Genomic DNA, 27,661 nt, shown 5'->3' with positions numbered 1-27,661 from the left:
ATATTCTAAAAGAACGTTCGGCAGTTTTTCGGTTTGAATTTCCCTTTAAAAACATCGTTTGCGATCATTTTGGTTTGAGAAAAAATAAATGAGTTGTAGATACTAATTTCAAAAATGTATTCCATTTTTGAAGCCTTGATATAAGAGCGTTAAGGAGCTTTAAGCTTTCATGTAACAAACAATTGCATGAATATGAAAGCAACAAACAATATGAAAGTATAAGCCGAAATGGAGACTTCTTTTTTTGTAAATTATAAATGCGTGAGTATTTTTTACGTCATGAACGCGTTTAAGTATCAATTTATTAACAGGGGGTGTAAAGTATTGAGTATTGGGGAAACAGATCATTTTAGTGGTGAGTGTGTACAGGGAAATTTTTTTTTAAAAGAACTATTACAAAAAAAAAACTAATTTTTTAATGATATTTTTAGAATATTAATAAAAATATTTATTAAAACTTATTTTAAAAATTTTTGGTTTCTTGAGGAACCTCCTTAGCTTACTTGATAAGAAAAACTTCAATGAAAACTTGCGTTTTACTTGCGCTTACCGTCACGAAAACGCTAACTTTCTAAATTTACAAACGTCTCCATAGTAACAGCTATTAAATGATAGCTTGCACCTCACTAAAAGTAATCTCAATTTAGTCATAATATCTTGTATTTTTTTCGTTGTTGTTGTAAAGAATCGAGATGTATTAAATCAACAATGTAAATAAAAAGGCAGTAAAAATCCTAGAAATATTTAAATAACACATAATAGGAATTACTTTTGATAAACGTCGTATTATTACTTTTTTTCTTTCTATTAATATACTATATTATACTTATTCGACTGAGAGAAGCGAAAGTGAAATCCCTCTCCAAAAAAATGAGCAATAAGTTCTCTCACATCTTATAATCGCGTAAATAAAAAAATTATAATGAAATTTTGACCCCGCGGTATGTAATAAATTTTATAAAGATTCCTTAATTAGGGTATAGTATTTCATTATACCCCAGCATTTTCTCAATAAAGATAAATTGACTTAAACTTTTTTTTGTTACAATTTAAATTGTAACGAGTTCTTCATAACAGAAACACAACGGTGACCAGGCGAATTGACGACCGACTTATTTGATTCAAAAGAAGGAGGATTTTAATGTCAAAAAATTGACTTATAAATTTTTATTCATAAATGTTATTACTATTTCATTAATATTGTTTGTTATCCAACGTGAAAAAATCAAACATGTTAAGTTTGCCGCTTAGTGTTTTTACGCCACTGCACATGCCTTAAAATGAGAGATCAAATAGAAGTGTTAAAGACTTGCAAAAGCAGAAGCGGATACAGAAATGTAAAAAATTATGTAGAATCTTCGCATTTACGGAAGCAAAAGTAGAAGTCTAAAGCATCTCAACTTAAAGTACGCAAACTCCTTTTTTCTCATTTGAACTTTCTTAGTTGGTAAACATTTAAATTTAAATAGTGCAGGATTTAACATTGCGATGAGATTTTTCCCACCAAGTATTGTTCTTTTTTTTTTTACTTACTCAATCTTTTTCTGTCTTTACGACCTCATATACACAAAAAAAGCAGAAAATTTACCAATCTTTTTCTGTCTTTACGACCTCATATTCACAAAAAAGCAGAAAAGTTACCAACTGATTAGAAAGTCTTTCAAGAAAATTCTTCAAAAAAGTTCTTTCAAAAAAATTCTTCAAAAAATGTATGAAAGATGTTGGTTTTGGACACACAAAATCCATTTTTAAATGTTTTTTGTTTTTCTTTAGTTGTACATATTGCAGTTAGATTTTTTTATTTTACAAAGTATGATGGGGAAAAACTTGGTTTTTGTGTAAGAGCTGAGTAACAATTCAATTTTTAAAGCATTCGATTAAACTAATTGCCCTTGTTTTACACTTTATAAGTAAATATAAAGTTTAGCTAGCATACTATCTATACTATATGCAGACAGAATTATCCAAAAATTGTCAAAAAGTTAAGGCCTCCAGCAACCAGCATTGTCCTCATTAGGACTTTTTTACTCTAAACTTTGCTCTTTAATCAAGCGCTTCTCTACATCCGTAATCTCGTTTTCCGTTTTATAATCGTAATCTCGTTTTCCGTTTCATAGTCGTAATCTCGTTTTCCGTTTCATAATCGTAATCTCGTTTTCCGTTTTCATTCCTCTTTTTTAGGGTTTAGTGAAATCTGCTTTAGGTAATGGCTTCAGAATCTTAGGCATAGTTAATGTTGTTGAAATGGGTAGAGTTTGGTAATGACTGTGGCAGAGGAGTAGGCCTACTTTATCGCACTGCCGACGTCCGGTTAGACTGCTATCTCTGTTTGTTAATGGTCTTGGTAAATTTTCATTGATTTTGAATTTCAGGCATGTTTTTTTTCAGTCGTTAAAGCCTTATTTTGTAGCGGTTTGTCGGTTACAGTTAATGCAGAAAAATTGCACTAACTATATACCTTCTTGATTAAAGGTAAAGATATGCAGATGCAAATGAAACCTGGAAGAATAAAAATTGATACTTGGAGTGGTGGCCATAGAAAGCAATATCTTTTGAAGATTGCAATTAAAGGTTAATCGTAGATGGTCATACGTTTTTCTGAATTGTTTTTGATCTACTGATCCGCGGAATTGTTCTTAAAAGGATTGTATACTTCTCAATCCAGCTGTTGAAGTTTGTGAGATGTGTGAGGAAGAGATGAAGTTAATAATCTTTAAGTACTTTTAGTTTACAAATATTGGAGACAGTTCTTCACTACTTTATTCGACTAAAAGATACAAGCACCAAATGTCATCCTGACTACAAACAACAACTTCTCCCTTCTGTTAAAGTGTTAGTCCTTTGTTTTTCCTAAATATTTTAGGTTTGCTTTCTATTGTTACAAACAACAGCAAGTAAACCTAAAAAACTTAGCAAAAACGGAGGACTTACATTACTTCAATGATTCTATGATGTTATTTTAATATTTGTTGTGATATTTTTTACGGTGATATTTTTGATCAAAGAAAAATCTGTGTAAATAGTTATTTGAACCAAGTAGAAATGTTTTGTAATTCATTGTACAAAAAAAAAACAGATTCGGAATACATTTTCCAGTTGCTGAATAGAGATTAAACTCTTCTTCTATACTCAAGAATACTTCAGGTGTAATTCTGCTTCTCGTAGCTGTAGGTTTCTTAATCAAGCTGTTAAGATTTCTGAGAGGATTTCAGTTGTTGGTATCTTCTCATCATCAATAAAGGGAACATGATTGTCTAAGACTTCTATGTCTTCTTCTGCATTTGTCTGAGTCAAACAAGAAAACTATAATTTTGCTATTCTTATGATTGCTTTTTTGTTGACATATAAAACTCATCATCTGGAACTCCTAAATTCTTTGCATCCTCTTAGTATTGCAGCAGAGAGGCTAAATTGCATAATCTTCGTTCAGAAACTCTTTTCTGAAACAACTTCTAATTCTTCTTGAATCATTGAACTCTGTCTATTTCTCAGTTCAGCAAAAGTAAAGTAAAAAACAGTATCTGCAGTAAGAAGAGTAGTATCTTGGGCTGCAGTATCTCATTCTTCTGTAGACTCCTGTTTCACATATTTACTTTTAAGTTTCTTTATCACAGAATCAATTTTTGGGACTAGAACTGGTTCTCCACAGATGCTCTTCATCTTCGAAATCTACATTGCCACTTTCATTGGTTTCAATCTAGAAGCCTTCATTTTCGGTGTTAACTTCAACATCTAGGTCTTCATCACTGATATCTACATCTCTAAGTTTGTAAATTAGGTCACTAACTGCTAAATAGAGAGCGTAATTATAGCAAATCTGATGCTTAGTATTTGACTACTTACCCATTTTCTTCATTTCAACCGCTCCATCTGTGGCTACACGTATCACTGATCTCTCTAAGCTTACCCAAAATTAATACAAATGATGATCACATGTCACGAGCAGTCCTTTCCTGGATACGAACCGGACATCCTAATTATTCCAAGATTCAGACAATCTTGATGTTTCTTTGAAGTCTATACATTCATTAAAACTGGGAATCGGACATTTGATGCTTCTTTTTTGTTTATACTTGATTTCTGTTCTGCATTAGCTACTGCACATTCATGATGAATTACTTTGGTCATGGCAGTTTCTTATTTGAGCTGATTTTGAGACCACTCATTGAGTAACTTTTGTCGATCAAAACTATAAGCCATTACACTTCGCTAACTTTGAGTTTGCCAGCTTCTGAAAATGGACCCAAACTGGAGTGCTTCGGATATTAGCCCGTAAAATGTAAAATATTAATTGATTTTAGAATAAGTTTTTTTAACATATCATTCTTTTTCTAGTTCAAGATGTGATCGACCAATAAAGAATGAAAACTTACGATTTACTTTCTGCACAATTAAAAGACTTGAATACTACCTTGTCTCCATTGGAGTGTAGAGTTGTAGATGACATGACTAGATGACTGACTTAGAGATGAGATGACTTGGAAATTAAGCGTAAAAGTGTTCTCTAAGATCGGCATTTATTAGGTTTACACTGCCAATTGTAAACAGATTTGCCAAATAGAGCCAAAAAAATTAAATTCGGTTGGATTTAATTTTTTTACTTTTTTTTTTTTTTTTTGCTTTTTCTTTCTTTAAAACACAAAAAAAAACTATTAAAATTGGTAAGGTGGTTCTCAAAGTATTTCAAAAATGGTCGCTATCATTCCAAACTGTCTTTTAATTTACTTTTTTTTTTAAAAAAAAAAAAAAACCGCTAGCACAAGCAGCATAACCATGCTCAAAAAACAACGATCGGTGTTCGTAACTTTCACTTCCCGGTTTATAAAATGCGGTAAAAGTACAGGCTGTTTCCTGGGAAACCAGTATAAACATATTATCTTACATTTTTTAACGTATTGATGTTCTCAAGTAGAAATTGTTTATCATTGTTTTTTGATCTAACTCAAATAGAAACTATGAATAGAACATATTTACCTACATAAATCGATTTTAGTAACAAGTTCCAAATACTTCGTGGGGGTTGGGAACAAAATACTTCGTGGGGTTGGGAACAGAAAGCTTAGGAAAGTGTAATATTAAGAGAGGGGACAAATAATTGTTCAGAGAATATTCAATTTTGTAAAAAAAAAAAAAAAAAAGATAATTAAGAAAAAACCAATAGAAAATTTAAAAAAATGATTTTGAACATTTCATAAGAAAGTCAAAAAATTCGGCACTAAAATATTGTAAAAAATAAATACATCTTATAGATTTTCTAAATCTATGAAATGTCCTGTGATACAACCCTAAATCTATGAGATGCCTTGTGCTACAGCCCTATTTAACACATGTCTTTATTCAAAAAACCTTGTAAATGTTTATCGTACGTCTGAGGCAAACAACGGAGTAAAACTAAAGTAGTAGCGTAATTAGCTCAATTCATTAAAATTACGGAGGCAACTAACGGATATCAGACGAAAACAAAATCAAACAAAATAATACTAACAGTAAAAACAAATAGTAGGCCAACAAAGCCTGACTAAAAGAAGTATGTCTGGAGCAAGTAGCTGCACCATATTTAATCGGGCACTATATATGTTTAAACATCCAAAGTTATAAAGTTGCATAAGATTTATTTGCGGTACCAACACGTTTTTTATGAAATTAACCAAACACTTTATGTACCATAAAATGTGGTTAAGTAGACCATATTTGATAGTTTCCTTTTAATAACTCGAGCTGTGTAAGTGATAAGTTAACCATTATTATTATTTTAACACTTAATGAAAATTTCAGTCTTTTTTTTTCAGACATTTGAGACTCTAATAAATACCGTTGGGATGAAGCAGTTTTATTTGATGAATATAGAGAATGATTTTTATTCGAAAAGTTTTTTTGCTAAAAACTTAATTGTTGGACGGTTTGTTTTTTTTAATTTTCAAGCAAACTGAATTATTCTTCAAAAGTAAAGAAAAAAGTTTGTAGTTAAACATGTCGTCGTTGTCGCAAGCAAAACGCCAAAAAAACTAAATTTTATAGGACATATAAGAAACTGTTTATTTTGTCAATATCATGTAATCAGCTATAAATCTTTGTGAATTAAATAATCTTGTAACATATAATCAAGCAATTTTTTTTTTAAATTTAGATGTTATTTTATAAATTTTGTACATAAGTGAATTGCCTCAGTTATTTTGACTTAAGTGGTTTGTTTGCGACAACGACGCTATATATTTTTAAAATATTCAACCCAATGAAAATTTTATAAGAAACACACCTCACTACCAAATTATCTACAACTACCGCAAACATTTTAATGGACTCGATAATTAGCTTGTAGCAATCTTCCTTGTTGCAGGAAATATCACAAAAATGAATCAACTTATAATTCTTTTTTCTTTTTAAAGTTTAGAGTCTTCAATCCTACTCTTATCAAGAATAATTTTCTTAAAACATCAAGTGGAATGAAGTGGGGGACGTCATTTATTTAAAGTAAAAGGATTTCTGCAAACAAAATTTCCGCTTTTGATCTTTTTTAACAACTACTTTTTTTTTTCTGGTCCTGATTTTTTTGGCTGCATTATTTTCATAGTGTAGTATCATTATCTTTTGTAGTATATTTCTAATAGACTTTCTCCACTTTCTTTTTTTCTTTTTTTTTTTTTTTCTTAGCGCAAATTCTAACTGTTCTTTGGTTACTTGATACGTAAGTTCTAGACTTATTTTTTTTTTATAATATTATATTTAACATTTTTTATATCATTAAAAAAAAAAAAAAGAAAAAAGATTTTTCATAAATGTTATTGTTCTATCATAACATTAAACATTTTTTGAATATAATAAATATAAAAATATTAACATAAAAATAGAAGTGTAAGGGATATTCAAATGTTTGTAAACTGACATAAATATAAATTGTTCTACTAAAGAAATTAAGAACAGAAAAAGAATGTCATACACAAGTCAATGAAAACTTTATAGTCAATTTTGTATTTTTTCTATATTTGGCATTAAAAATTTACCAGTACATTAACATTATTCCGCAAATAATGAACTGCTAAAAATATGAGCAACTAATGTCTCTTTTCACGATATCTTTTTAAAACCTATTTAACCGACTCTTGCTACACTAATGACTAAAGTCGTGTTTCAGTTTGAGTATTGTTCATTGATATTAAATTTTCTTTCAAAATAACTTGATAGAATTTTTAAAAAAAATTACTTATTGTTATAAAAAAACTACTTGATAAAATCGAGGTTTAAATAAAAAGGTATGGTTTCCTGAGAAACAATCTAAATGGAACATATACATTGCGCTTATTAAAAATACTTGTATAAGGTCTTCGAAAATAATTGAGTTGAATTGAGTTGAAGTCGTTGAGAATTCTATTTCCGAATTTTCCCGTCTTGCGTCTTATTTTTTAATAAGTGATTACGCATTCAACCGCATTACCGACTTAATTTAAATGTTTTTCCTGTGCCTATCAAAAAAATGGCAACTCTTCTAGATTGTTTATAAGTCTAGAATCAGAAATGTAAAACTCACTTTACTTACTTTAAATTATATGTGATATAGCTGTGTCTAAAAATATCGTTTTAATTTGAAACTTACGTTTCAGGAAAGCTTATGGCTTTTGATAATCAATTGGATCTAATAAAATTTTGAATAATCATGACGTGCTTAAACTTATTTTAAATTTTCAAACTGTGCTACATGTAATCTTTTCAATATTCATATATCTCATAGCTATAGGTAAATACTTTTTATATGTTTTAACCAGTTTTCCTAGGGATCTGTTGCGGAAAGCATGCTGGTGAACAATATTTCAGGGGCTTTGATAAAATGTTTTGTAAATAGGCTTTCACTACATGACTATTCTCACACTAGACAGGCATGCTAGACACAATATCAAGAGAGTAAGAAATGATTATTTCAGTTTCAAAGTTTTTATATAGTAAAGCATGTGAAGAATTGAAAAAACAAAAATAGTGTTAAGTGAAGCTATCAATATATATCATTTAATGATTTTTTAAAATAACCCTAATCTGACACCTAAAAAGATTTGAGAAGAAACATGTAAAAAGTAAAGCATATCATTTAAATAATTATTTATTTTATAGTTTATAATATAATATCTTATATATTTAGCCAGATAAAAAACCTTGTAAATAACTGCAACTTCAATGTTGAGCACATTTTATTGAATGCAATAACTTTTGAATGCTAAGATGTATTCCAAACTTTTGTAATGGTTTTATCAAGTGAGACAAGAAAATGCATAGTCCATTTGCTGGATGGTCAGAAGTTAGATATACCTCTTCAAGTTAGTTACTATACGAATATTAGACACTTTATTAATAATGTGTTGTATTTATTGTTTACACACCTAATATATTAAAGACTGTTACTTTACTTTCTTTAATATTAATGATTTTTTTATTAATATTATTATGCAGTATTTAAATTTATTTATTTTTTAATGCTTTCAGCCCAAACTTTTAACTAGTGAACTTTTGGATATTGTGGGATCTCATTTTAATCTTAAAGAAAAAGAATTCTTTGGATTCTTCTACTTTGATGCCAAGTATTTGTTAATTAGTATTTTTTTCATAGTTTTCAAAAAGTATTCTTGATAAACCCCACTTATATTATCATTTTGAATTCACTTTTTGTTTGCTGTTGTTAGGATAAAGATTTTAAATGTTTACTAGCTCACATTAAATTCTCTATTAATAAGGTTACAAATGCATTTTTAAATATGATTGGTTCAATTTGAAAAATGCTATTAAGTTAACAAGTTAGGAAATTTACTATTTACTATAAGAACATTTTGTTAATGCAGTAATAAGTAGGTTCAGAAATCTAGGAAGAAAATAAGCATGTATATCTAAAATAAATATAAACATACACAAAAAAAGTTCAAAACTACCAAAGTAAATCATTACCATTAACATTCAGTATTTTTTATCTTGACTGGATCACTATTTTGATTTTTTTAAATTTTAATTTAATAATGGCAGCAGGAAACTTTTCAATAAAAGTTAGACTTGTTTGTGCATTTCATAAATGTATATGAAACTATTTTAGGTATGTTAGGAGACAGCATTTTTAGTTTGTAATTAAATGTGAATAAAAATATATAAAAGCAGTTGCTCTTTATAACATGCAGGAAAACTCTCCAGCCCTTTAATAATTCACTCTGGTAATAAAAACAAACTTTAAATTGAACATGAAATCCATCCATTCTATGAGCTTCAGAAACTGTTTTGTAGCTAGAATAGTTTTATGTCTTTAAAATATATATATATATATATTTTTGAATTAAAACTCATAAAAACAATATTTTTCTGTATTATTGTTGAAGTTGTGGATAATATGATTATGATTTAAAAAACAAAGCTCATCAACCTGTTGTATTCTTCATCTCAGAGCTTGGAACCAAAGTGATAGAAAAAATTGATAGTTAGTTCAAGGTAACTTAAGGACTGTTGGTGTTAGATTTAGTGTCCAATTAAACATATTTTCTCTTGCTTTTTACAAAGAGTTTCTTTTGAAAATGTTTCATGCATGTATGGATGTTTTGGTTTCCATTCTGTGTAGTTAACAAACTGAAATATTTGCTCTAACAACTTAAAGTTTTGAAATGAAAGTTAAATGTTCAAACTTAAACATCTTGAGATGATTTTTAGTATTTTTTCATAAAATTATGATTGGAGGATGATAGTGTGACAAAGAGTGTGTATTATCTTTGATTCAGTAATGATTATTTTTTGTTAAATTAAAGAAATATTATAATTATCTAAATTTCCTTAATTTTAGAGAAAACAAATGCTGGATGAGGGAGAATAAGAAAGCACTAGATCATGAATTTCAAAAAACAAATCCAATCATCTTATATTTCTCTGTGAGGTATTGCATCCAATTTATGCATATATCTTAAAAAATCAAGTAAAGTGACTGACTAATTTGTTTTTTCTATTTTTATATAGTAAAAAAAAATTGAAACTGTATGAAACTTTCTTTCAATTTGCAACTTTTAATGTAATTAGCAATTTTGATTTATTTTTTTAAGAAGTTTCTTTCTAATATATCTAAGATTTATGCATAAAAATGATATAATTTTATTTTAAAATTATTTTTCTTTGAAATTACATCAAATAAATTATAAAATTTTAATTATTTATATGCTTTACATTCTACATAAAAGGTTACATAGACATACTATAATTTTGTGCATGCAATTTATGACACGTATACAAACATTCAAGCATAATACTCTAAATTACTATGAAAAATAGGGTGGTGTGAAAAGTATAGGAAATTTTTTTGCAAAAATTAGTGTTGTAATAGTTATAAAAAGTTTGGACTAGGTGATTTGAACTTGCAAGTAAAAAATTGAGCTAATTGCATCACATTTTGAGGTGCCCTAAAAGAATTGAAGATTGATGTATTATAGGCATGTTAGTCAATAAAACAGCGATTTACATTATAATAGTTTTTTTCCATCATTCGGTATCACAAAAACTACAGTGATTTTTTCCAGACCAAATTAATGATAACCAAATCATAAACAATGATGTAGTTAGAGTGACTTAAGTACAAAGATTTGTTGTTGCTTTTTCTGTCAGTATTATTGGCAACTAATCACAACAGTCTTTTTTATTGTTAAAAGTGTTCATCTGTTCTCATGATGTAATCCTGTTGAAATGAGTTTCATGTCTCTCCACAGCCTGAGTGTGACATAGTACGACAATAAGTGACAACAAAGCATCATTGGTTTCAAATATTCGGCCTGACATTTCATTTGTCAGAATCTGTGACAATAGAGGTGGTTTGGTTACATCAACATCAATCCAGCTGGTGAGTTCAGTATAATCTGCTGCTTCAAAGTTAATCTGTGGGATGATAAACTTTCTAACATCTGCTGCTGACGACGTTTTAGGATTCAACAAAGTGAAGTTGTCATACATGATCTTGTTCTTCAAATGCCAGTAGCAGATTTTCAGGGGGATCAAGTAGGCATTTCTTTGAATTACAGAATCAATGACTGCCCTGACTTCCTGTTGCAGGCCATGAGATAGATTAATAGTAAGCCAAATATGTTTAGCACCATCTTTGCAAATGGGAGTGGTTTTGCTAGCAAACCACACAGGAGCATACACTTGCACTATAAATTTGGCCAACAGTTGCAAACTTTGCTCAGGCTTTTTTGTGAAAATATAAAGACGAAGAATTTGATTTGCTGTTGTCAGCCAATGTGAGTGAGCCATCTTTCCTGGATTTCATCTTGCAAGACCTTCAGAGCAATTTCCATTTCTTACACTGCAACACATCTCATACAAATACTTTTTGTTGTTGCTGAAGTTCTGGATTATCACTTCGAGAAGTTCACAGCTAATGGCTTCAAACTTGCGTATGGGCTGAAGCTCACAGTTTGGCAAAGCTGACCCTATTTGTCCTGAGAACTGTTTTGGTCCAGACGTTCCACCATCAAGATGTTTCATGAAATGGGACAATGGTAGTTCATTTGCATGAAGCTAGTAGGGCAGCCACTGTAAAGATTTCCCAAGTTTTATCTCTGAGTCTTCCACCAGTAGCACCAGTATTTGTGGCAGTGCCATCACAGCCCACTCCTAATACTTTGTTCATATTCATACTGTTTTCAACATAGTACTTGTAAATGCAATCTGTTATGGTTTGTGCTGTTGATGATTGATGTGTCAGATGTGTAAGAAATTTCCCACTGGGTTCACAAATTAGAGTTATGTGCTCTTCATTTACAGTTTTTCGGTACCATCATATTCCTTTTTTCTCAAGTTTCAGAGTGTTATCCTTTTATCCATCAAAGTACATGGTTTCTGTTGAATTATCTACTTTCAAAAAATACACCAAACCGATCACACATTTTTGCCAATTTTGGTAATCTTTTTCTCATTTGTCTGGTGCTAGCTGATGAAGTAGGTGTCTGCATATTATTCATTCCAACATCATCAATATCTGATGATAATGTGCTTTCTAAATCTTCTAAATCATATTGCTGATCACGCAAGTCAAGTTTTCTTTTAACCCTTGCATTTTCTGTCATTTTTCGGTCAAAAAGTTTCTTTAATTCAGCTGAGGTAACCTTATCCACACTGCCAATAAACATCAGTCTAATGGTTTGTTGATCCTGCACAAAGTTCTGCTCATCTGCTGGCACTTTATGCTCCTAGAACACTTGCAATTTCCATGGGAACACTTGCATACAGCAATTTCAAACAACTTTTGTTTGTTTTTGTCTGCATATACCTGAAGCTTCAACATATATCTCTTATCAGTCTTCCTTCCTTTGTAAGGTTTTATCAGCTTTCTAAACTCATCATGAGTAAATTGTACGAGCTTCAAAATTCTAGCATGTGAAACAACAGGAATAGAGACTCTTTTCCACACAGCCTGGATACCAGATGCAACAATTTCAGCTACTTTGCTTACAGTAGGCTCTTTTGCTTTTTCTGCTGCCATTTTTTGCTTAATGTGATTTTAATGTTTGATTATATTCATGTATGTTGGCAAAATGTTTGTTGGCAAAATGTTTTTTGGCAATTCACAGGGGTGACCAAAAACTGGACATTTGTGGTGCATCCTAGTGCAGATTTTTGACAGCAACATCTTTTCTTGGCAATCAATGAAAAATAAAATAATAGTTCTCTGAATATGATTTACACCTACATCTATTATTCATAGGTCATTAAACAGTGCAGAGTGGACAGATCTACAGCTATATTTGCATTTGGCAAACAAAATAGCTGAAACTAGTTTAAACTAAATTAAAGGAATTTTAAATCACTGCATATATTTTTCAAGTAAGTTTCATGCAAACATGTTCAGCTTACCTTCAAACAACACCTGACAATCACTTTGCAAATAAAATCACAACACAGATTTAACAGAAATGATTAAAATAAAATTTCAGACAGCCATATTTGTGTACATAAAGATAAAAAACATAGAGCATGCTTGGGGCACCTCTAAATATTAAAACAAGTAGGAAACATTTTGCAGTTTTTTTCAGTACCATGAAATGCAAGTTTTTATTGTTATTATGTTTAATAAATCACATTTTTATTTTTTCACACCACCCTAATAAACAACCTTTAAAAATTCAATCTGTTATGAAAATATTTTTAGTAGTTTTTTGGTATTATTAGAAACTTTGTTCCAAGTATAGCAGTTCTAAAGGATAATCACACTGTAGAACTGTTCTTTCTGCAAGTGCAAAAGTTGATATATCAGGTTTGTTTTTTTTTTTTTTTGTTTTTAGTTTTTTATATTTTTTATACCAGTCTCATCATATCTGTCACAAGAGTTTTGTTTTATGGTGTTATTTTTTTGTAGGGTGAGTTAGAATGTGAGAGTGGAACTATTTTTACACTTGCAGCCTATGTGTTGCAGGTAAATGTTTAAAATGACCATTCTTTTATATACTTTTTTATTCCTTTTCTTTATGAAATAGTAAAGTTTATTAAAATGTTTTAGTTCAATTTAAACTGGTTAGCTCTTTCTAAATAGAAATGTTTTAGTTATGATAAAGAAATTGAGGATTGTATAGGATTTTTATCAAATAAATAAGTATGTAAGTATATCTATTAAATGGTAAAAAGCGAAGTTATTAAAACTTAGAATAGTTAGAAGAAAAAAAAGGCAAAAATGTGAAAACTACATTATAAACATGTAAATCAGATAGTTTTCCTATAGAACTCTATTATATACAAACAGAACACAGGTTGTAGTTTGTAGTGGTTTTAAATGAAAGCAGTGTATTAGTTCATGAGTTTTGGTTTTTAGTGACCCATTTAGTTTTAAAGTTGATTTAGTGTAGGTGGTTGGTGAATCTAGTTTGAATTATTTTCATATTGTACACTGGTTGAATTGTCTATATTTTGTGGGTGTGTATGATAGGTTCTGTGTTTTGCAATAGTGTAGCATTCTTGTAATTCCTGGATGGTAATTAGAAGCAAATTTTTTTTAGCATTGCCAAGCATTTAGCATGTGCCATTTAACAGCATAAGGAAACTGTGTCAGCTGCAATAATTTTGTGTTTGAGGCTGTATGAGATTGTATAGTTCGTATCAGACAGTTGTAGATATCTTTAATCTGTGAATATATTGGTATATAATGGTGTATAATATATATTTGTACTAACTTTATTTGACCTACAAGTAGTCTGAGGGTTCAGTTACAGAAATTTAAGTGTTTATTAAACAAAAATACTTTAATCACAACAGGGGAAGACTTACAGTTGTTCACTTTTTCTATGAGAAAAATTAAATTTTGTTTGAATACTTCAATAGTCTTTAATGTGAAACATTTTAATACGTTTCAATAGTGCCTGATAATAGTGGGTTTTCATTTGTCAAAATTAATTGATAAGCACAAGTATATGATGAAAAGGATGCCAATGTGAAAGTTTGTAAAACTAGACATCTGTGGTTTTTCAAATGTTTATTATTATAAACCTTGAAAACCAGGTTGAAAGAAATGATTTTTATAAATTACTATTTGAATTTAAAAAATGGTCAAAGGTACAAAATGTTTATAGTTAAAGTATTATTTTTTTAGGCAACACATGGTGACTTTGTGAGGTAATTATCATGAGTGACTAGTTGCTCTGAAGCATTTTTTGTGCATTTTGTTTGTACTTTTCTTAATTAGTAGTTTGTAAAATTAAAATTGCTAATCATTTGCTTAGTAATGTTATTATTTATATTTATATAGTGTTGTTACTATATTTTATAGTGAGAATATTGCTGCAAATGATTTGAAGAATTTAAAAGTTATACCAGTTAGGATTCAACAAGAGCAATCATATTGGTAAACATTTACTTTTAATATGCCAAACATCGTGACAAGCATAATCATTGTTAAAAATCATGATAAGCATAATCATTATTGTATTTTTACACCTGCAAAAAACCAGTTACTTGCTTTTTTATGGGAACCCAGGTATTTGTAGAATTATAAAGTGTTACTCACTGGTAAACAAGTATGCAGATACCCATGAGTGATTTTTAGAACCAAATCTTTTAGTGTCATTACTGAGTTTATATTCAAAACAACTACAGTCAATGCCAAAAAAAACTGGCCATGATATTTTATGTGGTTTTTTTTCAAAAACTTAAAGTAAAATTTATAAAAAGGATTTAAAGAATGATTTTATTTAAAGTTTCAATATATAAAAATCATGCTTATACACAAGTATCAATTTATATATATAAAATCTCTTAAGTTAGAACTTGGTCATAGCACCTTTTGCAGCAAGGGCTCATTCAATTCTCTGAGCCATACTATCAACAAGCCTTGTTAAATGGTTTGAAGCTATTCCATGCTTCTTGAATGCAATTGAAAAGACAAGCTTCATCATTACAAACTCTTTTTTTAGTTTTATCATTAAGTATTGACCAAAGGTTTTCAATTGGATTTAGGTTAGGTGATTGACTTGGCCACAAGTGAAAGATAAGTATGTTTTTTCAACATACGATTTGTTAGGTTTGGCGGTGTGCTTAGGATCATTATCTTGTTGAAATAGGTAGTTACCATCTGAAAATAATTCCACACAACTTGGGTCAGCATAACAAGGATCCAATGGAACTGGTTTTGATCCACAAATCTCTTCTGAAGCATCCCAAGCAAATCATCCCCATATGTTTATCTTCTTTTGATGCTTAATAGTGGTTTTAACATACTTAGGATAATTTTCATTACTCCACTGGCCAATACTCTGGTATTTATGTGAATTGCACCATTGAAGTCTACACTCAATGTTGACCTTTGATAGAAAAGGCTTCCTGACAGCCCAACAAGAATCTAGATTTTTGCAATCATTTAAAGACCAACCCTGTCTGTATACAGTTTATATTTATATTTTATCAAAAAAAATTATAAAATAGAGTTATTTTAGAGTTATTGAATCAAGATTAAGTCTAAAAGTAAAAAATTTTTGAGAAAAGAAGAATTGAATAAACTTAGATTCAATATAAAACTTGTGTTAATATAAAAAAGAGGATAAATGAAACTTAAATAATATTCTAAAATTGGAAATATGGGTTTAAATTTTGGTGAAATGACTTAAAGAGCCATAAAAAGTAACTTTTTCTGCAAAAAAAAAAGCTTGGCCAGTTTTTTTTTATATTGACTGTAGAGATTGCTTTTCTGTACTTGCATGGTTGAAAGAAATGTGAAAAATTATCAAAGATTTTGCTCTTGTCACAGAGTACTTTCTGAACATGTTTTTTCTTTGCTTGGTTTCACTGTCACAAAACACAAAAGATGCTCTTAATGTCTTCTTTGGTTATTCTTTATTATTTTTCTATGATTTTGTTTTTGGTTTTTAGGAAGCTTTTGTTAGCAAACCTTTTTTTTAAAGTTATTTTTTTAGCAATAACTATGGCGTGCCTACTCTATAGGCTCCTACCTGGGTAATAATTGCTTAAACAGCTTCCAAAACTTTTAGAATCTTTCACCCATAATTTTTATTTCATTTTTATTTTATTTAAGAGTCGAAAAAACTGTGGCTTCTGATATTTTTGTATTATGAAATCTAATCTGAAAAACAAAGGTTTTTTAGAGTTGTTTTGTTGATAAATTCTGTCATCTGCTATTTTTCATTTTCTCTTTGTTTAAAAATTTAAATTAAGTTAAACAAAATTGAAATTAAAGTCATAAAAATGTTGTAAAGAAATGATTATATAAAGGCAAATGATTTTCTCCCTATTTCGGAAATGATTTTGTACATTCATAGAAATTCTAGGAGGTTTAAAGTAAATTAAAAGAAAGCCTATTTAATAATGACACATTTCTATGTCTGACATTATGTTAACAATTGTATAGTTTATTAAAATATTTGTTTGAAAAAGCTGTTCAAGATGATTCTGGTTAAAAAGTTAAAATAGTTGAACAAGGCATTTCTGATATCTGTCCTTTAAGTCTAGGTCTGAATTACAATATACAATATTCTGTATTATTTTTGTATTGCAAGTGTTTAATATCTGAATTCTTTCATTTGACATTTCTACTATTCAATAATGATAAATATCTGCAACTTTTCAGTTGAACTTTACATAAGCAATTTGTTGTTATTTATTTTTAGTTGAACTTTGTATAAGCAATCTGTTTTAAATGTTTTTCAGTGAATTGAAAATTATTGAGAGCTATCGTACATTTGATGGTATGACAAGAGGCGAGGCTATAGTTAAGTAAGAAACTGTAGAGTTATTTTTAATTTATTTAATTTTGATTGAAATTATTTTAATCTCAAATTAATTTTTATTTGCTGCTTTTAAATAATTGAATGTCATTTCAAAGTTACCTTGGAATTGTTGAAAGATTACCGATATATGGAAATCATTGCTACAATGTTAAGGTAGGTTTTTTCTCAAGACATCATAATGAAGTTTTTATTACTTTATCAAACATTTTTACTCTTTTAGTAAAAAATTTTGGTTTGCAAGAATCTGCAATTGTTTTTGTTTTCTTAGTACAAAAGAAATATTTTCTTTACTTTGCAGGACAAAGATCAAAATTCCTGGATACTTGGTCTAAGTCATCATGGAGTGTCAGTGTTTGATATTCAAAATAAACGTTTGCCTAAAAAGGTGATTTTTAAATCTTACCTATTTACCATAGACTCATTTACAGACAAGTTAAAAAGAGAGGGTCATAATTCTGTATACACCATTCTAGTTATAAACTTTTTATTCAAAAATTTTGTATGCTTATATGTATCAATATTAAGTTGATAAAAGCTTTTTGAGAGATATTTTCTTCATTTGATTTAATAGATATTAAAATAACTCTTGTATTTATTTAAGTATTTACATTTTACTCATCTATTTTATTTTATCTTATTGCTAATGATTTCTTTAGGTATTTCGTTGGAGCCATTTAGACAATATCTTTTATAGAGATAAAAAGTTTTCTGTAGAGTATCGTGAAGGGCCAAGGTTTGATAATTTGTATAGCAACATCACCTGTTTTATATATATATATTAAAGTACTAATTTGCTTAATGTTAAGTATCAATTTATTTTAACTAATTTATTTTCTTTAAAATCTAGGCAACATTCATCAATGTTAAAGTAAGTGAAATTATTTGACAATAGCTTTTTATAAACTTTAAATTAAATAAATTCTTTTACTTATACAAAACAGATCATAGTTTTATTTTATTGTAAATAAACTAATCAAATAGCAATAAGTTTTTAATTGTTAATTATGTTTTAAATTTTCAAAAGAAAAAAAAAAGAACAATTCTATTAAATGTTGTCTAATTAGAATAAATACTTTCCGACGGAATAACTGCCGTGTAACTGTTCAAGTGTGGTACACATCTACAACAGCCCAATGTCGTGAAGTTTGGTTGATGGCTGTTTCTCAACATCAGTTTTATTTGGATAAAAAGTCAAGTCAGGTTAAAAGTTTATTACAAAATATCAAATCACTAATCTAAAGAAGCAATTGTTCTTAAATGACACTCCTTTATCTGTTTTTTTCTCCACTTTTAGTCACGACATACTGTCAAATCTTTGCGAGAAGTTGCAAAAAGTCTTTGTAAATCTTCATCTTCATTATCTTCTTTGTATTCTGGTAGTACTGGCGGCTATAGTAGTAGCGTTAGTGATAACACATCATTTTACTTCTCTTTAGATGGTGGTAAATTGTTATAAAATCTTTATTATTAATTAACTTAATATTAATTAATATTATGTTAATTAGTTTAATCCTATTCGAAAATTTATGAATAAATTGTAATAATTATCAATTTTGTTCTTTTATTTGAAGAGAGTATTACTTCCTCTCAAATGGAAACTGCTGAAAAAGACTTATGCTATGCATTAAAAGCTCGAAAGGAATTCCTTCAAGAGCTGTTAATTGAAAAACGAGAGTTATTGAATGAACTGTGCTTGCGTGAGGCAGTGAGTAAACCACATATTTTGTTTTAAAAATAAAATATAAGAACTTTTGGTAAAAAAAATTAAAAATTTACTGCACAATGAAATGTTATTTTTGATGCAGTGCTTACGTTTTTTTGAAGTTTTGTTCATAAGACTTATTTTTTTGGAACTCTGGATAATGTTTTTAAATAAGCTTCAGGTGTCACTTAAATAAGTTTCAGGTGTCACTTAACCAATTTGAACTTTTTTTTAGGATCTTACTGGACAATTACCAAGTGAGCTACCAGAAAGTCCTACTCATCCTGGGATGCCAATGCGCAGAAAGATGGGAACTAGCTTTCAGTTTGATGAATCTGTGTTCTGCAACCAACATAGCAATGAAGTATATTTTATAATAATATAAATAATCTTTGTTATATCTAAATAGGTGTTGGTTATTTTTTAAATTTGTTCAAAAAACTGAAAAAGAATTTCACTTTTTAAGGAGCAAGAATATGATCAGCTTCTACGTGATTACCAGATTCAAAAACAGATCACAAATGCTGCTCAGGTTTGATTTTGTTTTTGATATTTTTGTTATTCAATGGAATTTTTTTTTTTTATTCTTAATTTCAATTTTTTTTATTTTTAAATAATTTCAATTTAGCGCTTAGCTATGGATCCATCTGCACAAAAGAAAGTTCGCAAGGCCAGAAAAATTACATATCAAAAGTCTTTAGTTAAGGTATTTTGTGTTATTTGAGTGTCTTCTTTAAGTTCACCAAATGTTTTGTTTTAAATGACTGTATATTAGTTAAAATAAAATAAAAATTTGCTAAAATATAATGCCAAGTTATCAAAAAGTAGACAAGTGAAGGTAAAGTAGACATGATGGGTTTTTTTTAATATTTTATAAAAAGTGTCCTAAAAAAGATTTATTAAATTAGGAAAAAGTAACCATGAGCGAGATCTTGTCTCGTTCTCGTTTCTCGTGAGAAATGGGTCTTCTCGTGAGAAATGAGAAATAGAAATTTCTTGCGAGAAGTAGAACGAGACTTAAATATTATATTATTTTCCAAATTAAAAATTATTATAATTTACAAAATGCTTAATAATTTGTTTTTTAAATTAATTAATATTTTGACTCCATGATTTTAATAAATCTAATTAAAAATTTAATTTGTTTTTGAGGATAGTAATAAGAACAATCCATAATAATGTCATTGAAATAATTAATATCTGGATCAAATGTTATTGAAATAATTAATATCTGGATCAAAAAAACGAACCATGGTCGAAATGCTTGAAACAAAGTCCAAATATGACAAAGACAATTCCATTCAAAAACAGTTTGACTCTGCAATGCTGGATTACTTTTGCACTGATCTGGCATCCTTTTCAGCAGTCGAAGGAAGAGGTTTCAAGAAATTGTTTGACATTGCAAACCCTAAACTGAGCCTTCATCACAGAACAACATTCAAGAAAGCTTTCAATTCGGTCAGAGAAGTTCAAGCTGGAATGAAGAGCATGATAACGGAGATTACGCCAAATCTAAAAAGTACTGCATTTACTTCTGACCTTTGGACTTCTAGAGCTCAGGACAGCTACATCTCTTGGACTTTTCATGCTATTGACAAAAATTGGAGACTACATCACTGGACACCCCATGTCCAACAGTTCCCAGGCAGACACACAGGTATCTTAATTGAAGGAAAGCTGGATTCTTTCTTAGAAGAACTAAATTTGCCTGCTGATTTGCCAATGTACTGCGTAAACGACCAGGCAAGAAACATGAAACTTGCAGTCAAATTGTCAAAGCGCCTAGACCAATACTTGTGCAACAATCATATTTTGCAATGTGCAGTTCGAGGCTCATTTGGAATGACTGCTGGAATGGATGATGCATTGCAAACATGCAAAGATTTGGCTTCTTTAACTTACCACTCAACAGTTGCAGCTGAGTTGCTTGAATCAGAATCAGACGCTCAAGGAATCAATTTTAGACAGTTACGCCAATCTGTTGACACAGATGGAATAGTGAACTGGATTGCATGGCTTCTGTCCTACATCTAAAGAGTGCAATTATCAGCTTATGTGCAAATGAAGATATTTTTTCTTCAAAGACCATCAGTGCATCACAGTGGATATCAATCGAGGGAGCAGTAGAAATTTTGGCACCACTTAAAGAAGCTACAGAAACGTGGTCGGCTGAGTCTATTCCAACAATTAACACTGTCGCCGATTCTCTTTATTTAATCCATGACAAAATTGATCAATTTATTGAGACGGATGGAAAAAATGGCTAAGGTGTCTTGTATGCAAAAAACTTGAAAACCTGCATTGAGAAAAGGTTTCCTCTTTGTCACACTGGAAACTTATTGAGTGCTGCAGCAAACTACTTAAATCCTGCTTTAAAGGGACTTCACTTGAAGCTCTTCAAAAAATTTCAAACAACAAAAGAATGGTTAGCCTCACAGGTTAAGGAAAATGTTGAGTGCCAACCTATTGACAGAGCCCTTTCAGCAGATTTGTCCCCTAATTCAAAACTGAAACGCAAGTTAAATGTCAGACTTGAAACACAAGAGCCAACATCTGAACTGAATCCTATTTTGAGCGAAATGTGCCAGTATGAATATCTCCCTGATGCCAAAAAAGGCTTTCCGATTCTTGATTGGTGGAAATTGCATTCAAATACATTGCCAGAACTCTCTTCATTAGCTAGAGAAATTTTAGCTATTCCAGCAAGTTCAACTAAATCAGAGAGAGTTTTTAGCTCAGGTGGAAATGTCATCTGATCATCCAGACACAACTTACACCCAGAAAAAGTAGAACAAATCATCTTAATCAGAGAAAACATTGTCTTGTTGGAAAAGTTTGGCAAAAAAATTCTGAATTAATATTTGAAAAAGTTGTTTATATTTGACAAATGTCATTTATGTCTATTTGTCAAAACCCATGTTTACATTTTTTTTTTTTTACTTTGATTTTAATAAATTTGTTTTCAAAAATTGTTAAATTTCTCGTCTTGTCTCATTCTCGGTCTCACGAGAAGTACTAACTTCTCGTCTCAGTCTTGTCTCAGTTTGAGAAAACCTAGTCTCGCTCATGGTTAGGAAAAAGAGAAAAATATTAAAAATAAAAATGTTGAAATTCACATACAACCAATACAAACATACAAATATTTACTTTAAGATAAAATAAAATCTTCAGACAATTATTAAGCAAACTCCCATTGCCTCTGAAATTAATGCTTCTGATGTGATCAAAACAAAGTTTGCAGCATTTGAGAATGGAGAATCAAATACTATCTTAGCAACAAGAGGGAGTGACCTAACTGTTATGAAAGTATAAATTTTAAATAATCAAGATCTTACTGTTTCAATCCTGTTTCTTCAAAACAATATTTGCCTTCTAAAAACATTATTGAAAATATTACTCTTGACTTCATCAAAGTAGTAAAATCAAGTGTGATATCAGTTAAAATACATCAGAAAAAGTTGATAAACTTATAGTGGAGTATGAGGAAGAGGAGAATTTCTTTTAACCAGTGAATGAAACTGATTCATCTGAATTACTTTGTAGCAACACTCACAACCTTGTTAAAAGTTATGAAGAACCTCATAGTATCAACATCATGGGTTATGTTTTCTAGCTCAACCAAATCTAGGATTACTGCTTTTATAATTTCTTCTGTTAAGATGTGTTGAAATAGGAGTGTGTTAGAAACTAACTTTTAAAATTTAGAATTGTTTGGATCTAATATAGAAAGAACATCAGATATATTTGGTTTCACAGGTTTGCTCTTTCAATAATTGAATTATATCTAAATTTGCTTCCTTTTGAAAATGTACTGTTTGTTTCATAATGGCGTTCACATAGCTTGTCTTCTTATGAACAAGAGTTGTTTTGCTAGTTAAACACATGAGCTTACTTTTCTCGTTAACAAATGAAAGCTTTTGTTTTTCAATCTTGAAGGACAATCTGTAAAAATATGATATTTCTTAACAGAAATTCTAAGAGTTACAGTTTCATAATTGTAAGACTAACTTTTGTCTAACTTTGCTATTTATGTTGCTGAAAAAGATCAAATTTAAAAAATCATTACTTCTAGAGTACATTAAACTAGATAGAAATGCTTTGGTGAGTTACTATTTTTGGCATGATTATATCTTTTGGTCAAAAATAAACAAATTTGGAGAGGGTTCAATAATGATGAGACATGGAATTACCAGGTGTAATAGATCAAACTAGCTCTCATCTAGATTAAACCCAGGTATAATATGACCCGGGTCAGACTATACCTGAGGGTATAAAGTAACCTAGACCATACCTATACAAAAATGCATTATTTTATAGTTATTTATAGTTCAATTATTCAGGCTTAAATCTCTGATTTTTTTTCTGTAAATGTACTACTTTTCAGTAACTACAAATATTTACAATTGAGCTATTTGGATAGAATTATTTGTAGTTAAATATATGAAATATTTAAATCCCAAATCTAACTTCAGACAAACAGCCATATTGTGCTGGAGGAGTTCTTTACTATAAGGAAAAGGAAGTTCTCACTAAAAGATAAAAGCCAAATATCCTAAAGGTCTGTCATGATAATCCTGCTGGCCAATTTATGAAAAATGAAGTCTAAATTTCTGATAATTGTACTGGAGGGGAATGAAGAATGATGGTCACCAATTTGCCAGAACTGGAGCTTGGTTGGGACTAATATAACCAGACCCCTTTATGAAGTATAAAATAGCAACAACTATTTTAGATGAGTGCTAGGTCAGTTGTAATTTTTATATCATCTGTCTTGCCTGTTTGGAAACTGTTATTGACAACCAGGGATGAGAATTTGTGAATTTGACCAACCAAATAGAATAATTTTCAAACAGATCATTTCAATTTCATTTGCCTGTCACTCAACTAAATGGCTAATTGTGGTGTGATTATCAAACATATAAGGAAGCTCTCAGTAAGGTTGCCAATAACCAAAGTAGCAATGGATATAGATGAATCTCTGGTGTTTTGTTTTCATGCATCATACATCTTTAGATGTTTCAATCAAATTCTTGTTTCAGGTCATGTATGGACGAAAGGCCATACTTCTATTGGTTCTCAACCACTCAGAAGATAAAGCTGTTGACTCTTTTAGATGGATCCTTATCCTGAAGTATTAGATAAACTGATAACTATTCATGAAAAATTTCATTTAGCATTCACACACACAAAAATTGCTGCTGGCTCCATCATTTACATAAAAAATCTATGCTATATTCATAACATGGTTTTCAAAATGGAAACATGTTAGATTAGGCCCAACTTAATTGTGGAAGGAGACCAACTTAAGGGCATAAATAATGCTAAGATTCTGAGAAACACCTACTATGTCAGTAACTTTAAAATTTAACTTGAATAAAAAGTCTCTTAAAGGACTGCATGAAGGATAACAGCATGATGACATCTAAATGTGCACAAGCAGACCAGTTCAATTACAAGAATGAAGTTTCTTTCCACCACTCTGGGCTTTATATTTGGTAAGATTGTCTAATGTGGATGTACAAAGGAAATTGGCAACCATAACGTATATAAAACCAAGGTATTATTAGCTATATCCTGATGAGATCAGAGGACAACCTCTCTCTTCTCAGATATAAAGTGTCCACCATATAAATACTAGCTTGACAAGTGAGAATATTGAATTGTGAAATTGTCATTTGTAAAAAATTTGGGAAATCAATTGATTGTTTTGCCCACAAGCTTCAATCTACAGTTATTGATAAATCATGCACCTGGAAAATAAGTATCGTTTTGATGTTATCAGTGTTTAACTTTGAAAGTATATATATTGTAGCTTGTTAGGCTTAGAAGTTGAAGTTTCATGATGCTATTATATCATGTTACGAATGCATTATGTGCTTTTATTTTAACTAATGAGGATTGTGGATTTTTATGGGATTGTAATAATATGCTAGCTGATAGATGTGTTTGTTTTAGAGTTTTAAAATATAGATCAGTTAGCATTATGACAAAGCAGAACTCCAAATAAAATGTAGTTTACACTGTAATGTAATGTTTCAGATGCCCACTTTTGTAATCTAGATTTTTTAATGATTTAATTAGAACTAAAAGTTGTTGCATTACCAGGATTGAAATCTTTAGTTTTAGTGTTTACATTTTCTAAGAATAACTATGAAATATTACTGCTAAGACATTTAAGTAAAATGTTATTTACTAAAAACAAAATATTATTAAATATTAAAAATTTGAATCAATGACAATTGTTTGTTTTTAAATTTTATACTGCAAAGTTTAATTCTGTTAAACATTAATTAAAAAGTTTTAAATATTTTTTAAATTTTGTTGCTCGGACTTCTTAAGGGGTTTTTTTTTACTGTGGTAATTTTATTTTCTAATTAAAAGTTGCTTGTACCTTATAATTTGGAAAAAAAGATAAAACTTGCTCAATTTTTTGTCTTAAGATGTTTTATGTTTTCCTTTGTTTTAGTTAAAAACCATGGAACAGCAGTTAGAATATTTAAAACGGGATGCTGCTAAACAAACTGGCGAGGCTTTATCTAAGTTAGTTAAGCAAGGTTTGTTGAAAAGTAATTGATACTTTTCGTTTAATGTTGTTAGTTCTTGAACTGTTATTGACAAAGTCGTAATTTAAAGGATGCTGTTTTGTTGACTTTTATTGATGTTATTTACAGTTGTTGGTATTTTTGTTGCTATCAATATTGTCGTTTTTTTATTGTTAATTTGTTATTGCTATAATTATAACTTTCATAAATTAGCCTTATAATTTTAAATATTGCAATTACAATTATATTGTTCTATTGTGTTAGTGTTTACTGATTTTCATAGTGGTTGTTACTTTAATTGATGTTGTATAGTACTTTCAAGGGTCTTTTTCTTCAGATGAAAATGAAAGTAATGGCGATAGTCTGGGACCAATCGATGGAGGTATGTTTTACACATAAAATGACTATTTAAACTCTTTCATTTAAGATGATTTTATGACTGTTAAAAATTATTACCTCATGCTGTAATTTTCTTTTGAATTAGAAACAGTTTCAAATAAGTCATTGGATTCTGAAAGAAATTGTAATTCAATCGGTCGACCGTCGCGTTACTCCATGTTTCTTGCTACTCCTGTTATAAGCTCTGCAAATAGACCAATAGAATTCTCAAAGATGAAGCGACACCCGTCTCCTGTTATGTCTCTGGTATCACCTCGCTATGACGCATCTAGAGACGATTACCATAAAGATGATTTTTATTGTGAGAATACCTTAACCCGGAACGGTTTATATTTACCTTTACGAAAATATTCAGGCGATCGCTTAAAAAACAAATGTTCTCGTTCATCTTCCGATATTTCAAGTAAATGGCACGGTAGCGCCGATAAGTTAAGCGAGATACAATCTCGTGGAGACAAAAGTTTCGTTTGTGGAGAGTTTGAAAACACCGGTATGTACAGTATAGGAGCGGTGAAGAAAATCGACTATAACTCCACCTATTCGATCCCTCACTCGAAAAGTAATCCCGGTATTGCTCAAGCTCGCATGCACGCTTCACCTAGCACACTACGACGATTGCAACTGCTAACACTTTCTCCTGCTCACCAAAGAGCTGGATCCTCTGGCTACATGTTATCGCAATCATCACTTGCAAGTAGCAGCGAATATTCTGAGATGTCTTGGTCAGATGTAGTGTCAGAACAAACTTTGGTGTAAAAAATAAAAAATAAAAAATAAAATGAAATTTTTAAATTAGTTATTTAACATAACTAATAATACGGCGCTTACTTTCCCACTACTTTTATCCTCGTGTTACACTATGCAATCTCTCTAGTTTAACTCTGCAGACTTTTATTGTAGTTTTTCTCAACGTCAGACTATCTTGTTTCTTAGCACTTCTTCACTTGCGCGAGGATGAATTTTTTTAAAAGCATGGTTGTATATTTACGATGCATGATTTTCTATTGGTTTTAAGATGATGTACATTTATGAGATATTTTAAAAGATTTCACAGAATCATATTTGTAATATTTTATTGTAGAGGTTTTTTGAAAAACACAATACTATTATCATATTTATTTTTTCTGACCGACTTAATCGGTCATCATTTTATTTGCGTTTGTCTTAAAATTTTAAAATTACTTCCAACAATTTGTGCGTGTGTGTGCTATCAGCTCTCGTCATATTGTTACTAGAAATTTGGCGCGAAGTTTAACTATTTCTAAAAATCGAATCAAGCACAAGCAATTATTTTTTTTAACGATTGAGAATCTTGTAAATATGAAGATGATGTACTTTGTTGTTATAGTTTATTTATATTATTTCAGCTGTTTTTTCCATATGAACTGAAGAGTTTTTATGGTTTTTAACACTAAATCGTTTTTTGTCTTTGTACGAAAAAAAAAAAAAAAAAATGAAACAATCATTAGAAATGTTATCTTTACTTAAAAAAAAGTATATTTTTTAATCGACACCAAAAGACATGCGAATCCAGAAAACAGGTTATAACAGTTATTTTTGTTTTATCGTTGTTTTTGTTTTTGCTATTAATTGTTAATGCTATTACTATTTTTTAATTATGGTAACAGATGGTTAAAGTTTAATTAACTGTAAATCAGGCGTTGAGACCCAGACTGGCATGAAGGGGGCGAAATGTTAGACGTTATTCTGAGAAAACGGCAAAAGAATTTTTGAATTGTAACTAATAAATAGTACGTAATATATCAATATTTTTTTTACTAATAAATGCTGCT

The 27,661-nt window shown here is 29.7% G+C and overlaps 1 protein-coding gene across 2 annotated transcripts; it reads left to right on the top strand.

Moving 5' to 3' along the window:
- Window positions 1–8,102: 8,102 nt before the first annotated feature.
- On the top strand, window positions 8,103–26,977 carry LOC145186336 (FERM domain-containing protein 4A-like). 2 transcript variants are annotated; one of them, XM_090077705.1, is made up of 21 exons: window positions 8,103–8,303; window positions 8,470–8,564; window positions 9,800–9,889; window positions 13,168–13,252; window positions 13,355–13,411; window positions 14,579–14,601; window positions 14,756–14,830; window positions 17,146–17,211; window positions 17,321–17,378; window positions 17,524–17,610; window positions 17,882–17,958; window positions 18,073–18,093; window positions 18,290–18,425; window positions 18,520–18,667; window positions 18,797–18,930; window positions 19,163–19,291; window positions 19,394–19,459; window positions 19,556–19,633; window positions 25,394–25,481; window positions 25,807–25,851; window positions 25,954–26,977. In XM_090077705.1, the coding sequence occupies exons 1-21, from the start codon at window positions 8,229–8,231 to the stop codon at window positions 26,622–26,624; spliced, it is 2,304 nt and encodes a 767-aa protein (XP_089933831.1). In that variant the 5' UTR covers window positions 8,103–8,228; the 3' UTR covers window positions 26,625–26,977. The 2 variants fall into 2 exon arrangements, with proteins under 2 accessions (XP_089933831.1, XP_089933832.1); XM_090077706.1 differs by lacking the exon at window positions 18,073–18,093 and having other exon boundaries at window positions 17,882–17,970.
- The last annotated feature ends 684 nt before the right edge of the window (window positions 26,978–27,661 follow it).

Source organism: Hydra viridissima, unplaced genomic scaffold (assembly GCF_058129835.1).
Source record: "Hydra viridissima isolate aposymbiotic clone 2 unplaced genomic scaffold, HvirCarnegie_v1 scaffold_2, whole genome shotgun sequence".
In the NCBI taxonomy this organism is placed as follows: domain Eukaryota; kingdom Metazoa; phylum Cnidaria; class Hydrozoa; order Anthoathecata; family Hydridae; genus Hydra; species Hydra viridissima.
The sequence above is the reverse complement of the archived record's forward strand: the minus strand, read 5'-3'. Positions and strand labels throughout refer to the sequence as shown.